General features: G+C 33.4%; 1 protein-coding gene across 1 annotated transcript; it reads left to right on the top strand.

Moving 5' to 3' along the window:
- Positions 1-1,084: 1,084 nt before the first annotated feature.
- CNGC4 (cyclic nucleotide-gated cation channel 4) lies at positions 1,085-7,574 on the top strand. The gene is made up of 8 exons (XM_078295062.1): positions 1,085-1,598; positions 3,589-3,789; positions 4,006-4,319; positions 4,526-4,634; positions 5,020-5,256; positions 5,715-5,801; positions 5,920-6,031; positions 6,958-7,574. The coding sequence occupies exons 1-8, from the start codon at positions 1,173-1,175 to the stop codon at positions 7,359-7,361; spliced, it is 1,890 nt and encodes a 629-aa protein (XP_078151188.1). The 5' UTR covers positions 1,085-1,172; the 3' UTR covers positions 7,362-7,574.
- Positions 7,575-8,348: the final 774 nt, after the last annotated feature.

Raw genomic sequence — 8,348 nt, 5'->3', positions numbered from 1 at the left:
CATTATGTCTGCAACAGAGGATCTGGAATCTGCATATGGGCCCGTTTGATGCCACATAAAAAGAGAAGTCTTTTTATGCTAAACCAAAGAAGAAATAAAGGGAACCTGCCAAGGGTCATATATTCCATTGTTAGAATTGAAGTTGCTTATACAATTGATGTAAAAAATAAAGGTGGTTCAAATATGTTCTCATTTTGTTCTTTTTTCACATGATGAGTCCACATCTTTGTGCGTCCATATTTGTAACAAAATTATTGTATTATATTATATAAATTAATAAGTTCATAAAATGTGGCCAATATATATCTTTCTCTTTTATATGATTTTAAGAAACATGACTATACGTCCCAAGTAATTGTTAAATAAAATAACTTGACAAGAAATTAGTATTGTTATTTCATTGTATATATATATATATATTGTTCATCAATTGCATTTCATTGTATATATATATATACGATAAATGCTAAAGACTGCATAGTTAGTATATACTCATTAACATTATTTACAGAGAATATCTCATGTATGCCCCTTAAAAATTCGAAATTATCGTACTTCTTCCTCTAAAATTCATAATATCATATTAACCACTCTACAATTCATTGTCTTTTCTATTAAAACATTGATGTCCTAAATGTAATTATGTTTTTTTTTTTAAATGTGTAATATTTAAAAAAATAAATAAATCACTAACAATATTAGAGGTTCATGAAGCTATAAATCAACAATTTGCAATGCTAGATATTGATGTTGAAAAGTGATGTAATTATTACCACTTGATTTATTAATGGACGAGGCGAGAATGAAAATAGGCACGCCTTTTATTATCAACCAATTTGGAAAATTACTTATAATTATTAATTTATCACTATCAAGTAATTAATGCATGGAAATGATGTTGGTTGAATAGAGCAATTGTTCTCTCCACTTAATAAATAGTGTCACTGTCGGTTTTCACTTAATAAATGCTCATATAAATTAATTGACAGCTATATATATATGGCCACACAAGTCCTGATTGATATGACAAGTGGGGACCACTTACAATTGCTACATTTTCAGGAGCTTGTGAGATAAATACCTATGTGGGTGGGATTTGAATTGAATTGAATGCCAATGTAAATTCAAATATATCTTCTTCAATAATACCATGTTCTTCTTCTTACTTCACCATGTCAAGTCATGAGGCACCTCCATCCCCCTCTAATGATCCAGAAGAGGAGAATTACAAAAAATGGATCAGATCTCCAACCAATGCCAAGTGGGCCCGGGAGTGGAGCCGTGTGTACGTTCTGGCCTGCGCCGCGGGTTTGCTCTTCGACCCGTTGTTTCTATACACACTGTCTATCAGCGGGTCCATGATGTGTTTCTTCCTCGATGGGTGGTTCGCTATTACAGTCACTGTGCTTCGGTGCATGGTGGATTGCATGCATGTGTGCAACATATGGATGCAACTAAGGATGGCAAGTGGTGGGGTTGTAGAGGAGAGAGAGAGCAGTGGGGAAGAGAAGTGTGAGAAAGGGCTCTTGAAGAGCTTGTATGTGAGATCCAAAAATGGTTTGATCTTGGATCTCTTTGTGATATTTCCAGTCATTCAGGTTAGAATTTACATGATCTGAAATTCTTTTTTTCTTTAATCATTTTATTTTAACTTTAATTCCTATAGAATATAGTTCTTCCTTTTAATATTGCAAATTTCTTATGCACTATTCATGAATGTGTTTTTTTTTTTTTTTTCTAGCAAAACAAAACTGTTATATCTCAAGAAATATATGAATTGTCACTGATTAAATTGAATCCTAGGGTAATTGAAAATTTATATATTTATAAACAAAGAAATGAATTAAGGTCCCTTTTTCAAGCTTTTTGGGTCAAAATCTCAACATATGCTTGATTGATTATTGATTTCGTTTATGTTTTGATCTATAAATAAATCATTTTACTAAATCTGGCCATGGCAATTCTTCTCAAAACTAACAATTTATTTCTTCAAAATTACATGTTATAGCATTATGGCGCTCGTTATTCAGCAATATTTGATTTAGCAACAGACCCCTGCATTAAATGGTTGCATTTCATTATTTTGTAACCCCTGAATTAATATATTTGACCGGGACTATTGTGTTAATTTGCATGTTTTTACTGTTACTAAATGGCTTTTAATAGCAAAAAAAAATTGACCCACTTCTTTAATTTCCTTGGAAACAATATATTATTAACATGAGGAGAGATCTACTTAACAATATTTTTGTAAGTTACAATATTTTACAACAATTCAGTTTTGTGATTTTCAAAGTCTAAATAGTCAATTTAAACCATTCAACATGATCTCTATATTAAAATATGCTTGGAGGTCAAATTTTACATTTTGATTTTGATTTTTTTTTCTATTTATTAAATATTTTACAAAAATATTGTTTTAAATAATTTTGGACCACTGGAAAACAGCAGCTTTATAAAATACATAATAAATACTAAAAAAATTATCAAGCACATTGTAATATATATACCATGTTGAATAGTTTGGATCGACTGTTTGGACATTAAAAATTACAAAACTGAATTGTTGTAAGATATTGTAACTTACAAATGTTATGTGTGTCTTTTCAAAAAACAAATGTTGCAAGTGAATCCTACTTTATTAACATATGATATATAATATATGATATATATTTATATCCATTCTAACAAAGAAAGAAAGAAAACAACCATGCTGATCAATATCTCTTTGGATTCCTACACAATTATAAAGTGCCCCACAAAATTGTGAATACAGCAAGCAGACAAATAATTGTACTGAGAAAATACAGATGAGATAATTAATGTATCCACCTATCTTGACTTGTTTGATTCCAATTGTGTGGGCCTTTGGACTGCACCTAGACACGTGTAGGCCTACATGGCACCCCCATGCTAGTTCTGTTGTGGTACAAACAAAATTTAATACGTAAGTATTATTAATTGTGGTCCCCTACTGAAATTGAAATGGAAATAGAGGGATCCAATTATACCATAAAATGGTGCCATATTTTTATATCATATATTTATGGAAATTTTTAAAAAAAAATTAGTATTTATTTAGAATTTTTTAAAATTAATGTTTTTCAATGATTTAAAATTGTCTCAAAACAGCAATTTTGTATACATCTTAATAAATACTATACAAATTTCAAAAAATATAAAATTTGGTCTCGAAGCACATTTTAATATGGAGATCATGTTGAACGGTTCAGATCGACTGTTTGAATTTTAAAATCACATAAAATTACTTATAAATATATGGTGTAAAGATGCATCACCATTTATGGTGTAATTTGATCCCTCCTCGTGAAAATATCGCTCCATATATATTTTTTATCTGAAAATATAGCATAAATTCATTTCAATCAGCATTGACTAATAATTTTGTGCATTTTTTTAGCATGAAATATTTGAACAATTTATTCCCAAAACAGGAATCATGTTGAGAACTTGAGATACTGTGAGTGTTGTATCTTTGAACTTTGTCAGAGAATCTATTATATTTTGAATATGCATACACAAAAATATTCTTACAGCAAAGTATGAAGATTGTGAAAATATTTGCAGATTGTTATGTGGGTGGCAGCACCAGTACTGATACGTGAAGGAGCAACAACTGCAGTCATGAGTTTGATTTTGATCACATTTATATTTGAGTACCTCCCCAAAATATACCATGCTGTTTGTTCACTGCGCCGGATGCAAATTTCTGGTACGATTTGGTGGGGTATAGTGCTCAATCTCATGGCCTACTTCGTCGCTGCTCATGTCAGTATTCAGAACCTTTATTTCTTCAACTTTTTTCTTTTTTTTGCAAATTTTTGTATCAAATTATTGTACAAGCCTACGAGGCTAGAACATCTCGGTACCAACCAGTTTTGCAACAAGTCCTATTAGCTAGAGAGAAATGCTTGCCATTCTGATATTTTTCTGAAATTTAGTTATGAATTAATATTCCAAAATGCAATGTTGATAATTGGGTAGGCTGTGGGGGCATGTTGGTTCTTGCTAGGAGTTCAAAGGGCAACTAAGTGCCTCAAATTACAATGCTACCAGTCACAGACATGTGGGCCCAAGACACTAGCTTGTGTGAATCCAATATACTATGGCACATCACCAGTAAAACTAGCAGGAGGCAGATTAGATTGGGCTCATAACATACAAGCAAGAAATACATGCCTAAGTAGCAGTGACCATTTCCAATACGGCGCGTATAAGTGGACAGTTAACCTCGTTACAAACCCTAACCGAGAAGAGAAGATTTTGCTCCCTATATTTTGGGGACTCATGACATTAAGGTAATAATGAGAGTATTCTTAAAAATTATCTTAATTATATCATATATAGACACATAAAGGTAAAAAAAATGAGAGAGAATTCACAAGAAAGAGGTTATCTTTTTAGATGCTTAATTTGTATATGTTTATATGTAGATTTATTAGTTACATGATACCAACATAAATTCTGCCATTATAAAACTAAGTTTGGTTTGGTTATCTGACAGTACTTTTGGCAACATAGAGAGCACAACAGAATGGCTCGAGATTGTGTTCAACATCATCACCATCACCGGTGGCCTAGTTCTTGTTACCATGTTTATTGGTAACATCAAGGTAAATTGCCTAAAGACCTCTCTAAAAATTTATTAATTTTCTGTTTTATTAAGAAAAAGGAACTCTTTGAGGAGCAAATTGGTTTCTTTTCATCGAGATATATATCGCAAAAAGTATAACCAGATTATTTATCAAGAACTAGTTTCTTGATATAACTGAGAGAGTACACTTTTCAGGCAATCATTATATTCTTTTTTTTTTGTGAAAAATAAAGCTATATGTAGAATTACATTTCTTATCATTTTAATTTTTTTAAAGCGATGTGCTATTGTGCTCAGTATTTTGAACTTTGAAGTTTGAAGAGTTGATAGCAATTGAATTCAGAAATATATAATATTGATATATCATGAAGTATATGACATATATAATTGTTATTTACATTTAGGTGTTCTTGCATGCAACTACATCAAAGAAGCAGGCGATGCATCTGAGGATGAGAAACGTAGAATGGTGGATGAAGCGGAAGCAATTGCCTCAAGTCTACAAGCAGAGAGCTAGGCAGTACGAGCGTCAGAGGTGGGCCGCCACACGAGGAGTTGACGAATGTCAGATGGTTCAGAATTTTCCAGAAGGCTTGAGGCGAGATATCAAGTACCATCTCTGCCTCGACCTTGTGCGCCAGGTAAGACATTATGTACTATTCATGCATGTAATAAAAAACAAATATAAAGCAAAAATCTAAAATCAGATAATGGTACCGTACTTAAATGTTTGGTACCAGTATGGTGCTTCTGTGTAGTACGGTACTAAGACATTATGTACTATTAGTACCTATTCTTAACAGATCCTGCACACTTTCAATTATTTATTTTATGTTGTGGAAGTTTTGTTTCTTCATGTTTCATGTTGTATTTGTAGCTTTAAATGCGCCACAATCTTTTCGGCATTTTAAACTGCTATATGTTGATCTATTTTTTTTAGCCATTAGTATGTATGAATTTTAAATGAATTTATACAAAAAAAAAAAAAAACAAATTTTGAGATGGTTCTGACTACAGTAGCCAATTAAATGGAATATTTTTTGTTGAAGACCCAAATTTTCTCCTCTAATTTTCCAAATATATAAAATAATATATGCAGGTGCCTCTGTTCCAGCACATGGATGAACTGGTATTAGAGAACATCTGTGACAGAGTCAAGTCCCTTATCTTCCCGAAAGGAGAAGTCGTAAGCCGCTTCTCTTCACATCATTCTCTTTCAAATTTAACTAATTAATATCTTATCAGGTTATTTAATTGCAAAATCAAATTAAATATCACGCATTACATGTGTTGTTGACCTTCAGATCATACGGGAAGGAGATCCGGTGAAGCGGATGCTCTTCATAGTAAGAGGCCATATGCAAAGCAGCCAGATGCTTCGCAATGGGGTCAACAGCTGTTGCATGCTTGGTCCAGGTAATACAACTTAATTACTTCATGCTTAATTACTTATGCAAAGATCTATAATCATGATATATACATATTTATATATAATTGAGTGAGGTTATGGTAATATGCAAATTACACAGCGGCTATGGACTCGTATCTCCGTTTTTAAAGTCCAAACAGCTGATTTAAATTGTTCAACATGATTTTCATATGAAAATGTACTTGTAGACTAAATTTTACATGTTTTTTCAATTTTTTTTCTAAGTACATTTTCATACGGTGATCATGTTTAACAGTTTGGATTAACTGTTTGAACTTTAAAAATAGAGATATGAATCCATAGCACGGGTCAATATGTAATATTCATCTTACCTTAGCCTCACTCTTTATAAATTACAATTTTGTTAATATATATATATATGTATAGAGAGAGAGAGAGGGGTTGGCTACTCTACTTGCATAAACATATGTATATGCTTATAAGTTATTTTTTCATTTTCAAAATCCAAAAGTCAATCTGAACCATTAGATGTGATCTCTATATTGAAATGTGCTTGGAGATCAAATTTTACATTTTTCTGATTTTTTTTTTTTTTACTATTTATTAAGCCACTTTGAAAATCGATGATCAAACGGTGGCTTAACAAAACAGTAAAATTAGAAGCCACCGTTGGATCAGCAATTTTCAAAGTGGCTTAATAAATAATAAAAAAAATCAGAAAAATGTAAAATTTGGTCTCCTAGCATATTTCAATATAGAAATCACGTCTAACGTTTCAGATCGGCTTTTTGGATTTTGAAAACGAAAAAAATGACTTATAAGCTTATACCCTCATATGTTTATGGAAGTAGAGTAGCCAACATCTATATATATATATGTATGTGTGTATATATATATATAGTATTAGCTTGAAACCATGTATAAATTTGCAATATTGCACCATCTTTCAAAGGAAACTTCACGGGAGACGAACTATTGTCATGGTGCCTCCGTCGGCCCTTCATCGAAAGGCTGCCACCATCTTCAAGCACTCTAACAGCAGTCGAAAACACCGAGGCATTTGGCCTCAGTGCAGACGACGTGAAGTACGTGACGCAACATTTCAGGTACACATTCATGAATGAGAAAGTGAAGCGGAGCGCAAGGTACTACTCACCCGGGTGGCGCACTTGGGCGGCCGTGGCAGTTCAGCTGGCGTGGCGGCGGTACCGGCACAGGAAAACTCTAACATCTCTGTCGTTCATTCGACCGAGGCGACCCCTCTCAAGGTGTTCCTCCTTGGGCGAGGAACAACTTAGACTGTACACTGCGCTGCTCACGTCGCCTAAGCCCATCCATGACGTAGACTTGTTGTAGGAGGTGAAGGCAGCACTATATATTGTCAGAACTATGTTGTGTTGCATCCATGGAGGAGAAATGAAATGAAATGAAATATAGAATTTGTACTATTTATTAGTTTTGGTATGTTAAGTATTGTATTGAATTTAGACTTGTGTAACAGTTGAAAGTTAAGTTGTTGTAGTGCATATATTGTTATTTGGTAAATAAAATGTTAATATATACTCAGAATTTTGATGAAGTTTCTTGGAAACCTAATAAGAGTTGCAGTATTTTATAAAATGTTAATTTTGATTAGAATGAGTCTATGGTACTATGCATATCACGGGTTGTTACCGTGCTACGGCTCTATATTTGAGTTTTCAAATCCTAACAGTCGAACCGTTCATCTTGTTCTCCATATTAATATGTGTTTGGAGACCAAATTTTACATTTTTTTTAAATTTTTTTACTATTTTTTTAGATATTTAGAAAATCACTTGATCTAAAAATTCTGGACCATCCAAAAACAATGATTTTCAATAAATCTAAAAAAATAGTAAAAAAATTTCAAAAAATGTAAAATTTGGTCTCCAAATACATATTAATATGGAGAACAAGATGAACGGTTCGGATCGACCGTTAGGATTTGAAAACTCGAATATAGAGCCGTAGCACGGCAACAAATCGTAATATGCATAGTACCATAGACTCACTCTTTTGATTATATCAAGACCTTAAATCCAACACATGCTCCCACATATGAGATCAAGCTAGAGTATTAATTATACCCGAGTCGGGTATACCCTACCCTGCCCGTCCGTGCCCGCTGCCCAGGGGTACCCGTGCCCGAGCCCGGGTATGGGTCGGGTAAACGGGTATGCGGGTAGGGACAAAAACCGGACCGGACCCTGTTTTTTTGGCAAATACCCGACCCTACCCGGACCGCCCATACCCGTACCCGACCTTACCCGTACCCGACTTTACCCTACCCGGGTACCCGTCTACCCTTACCCGTACTCGTAT

This window comes from Carex rostrata, chromosome 29, assembly GCF_964058835.1.
Source record: "Carex rostrata chromosome 29, lpCarRost1.2, whole genome shotgun sequence".
Classification (NCBI taxonomy): Eukaryota; Viridiplantae; Streptophyta; class Magnoliopsida; order Poales; family Cyperaceae; genus Carex; species Carex rostrata.
The sequence above is the reverse complement of the archived record's forward strand: the minus strand, read 5'-3'. Positions and strand labels throughout refer to the sequence as shown.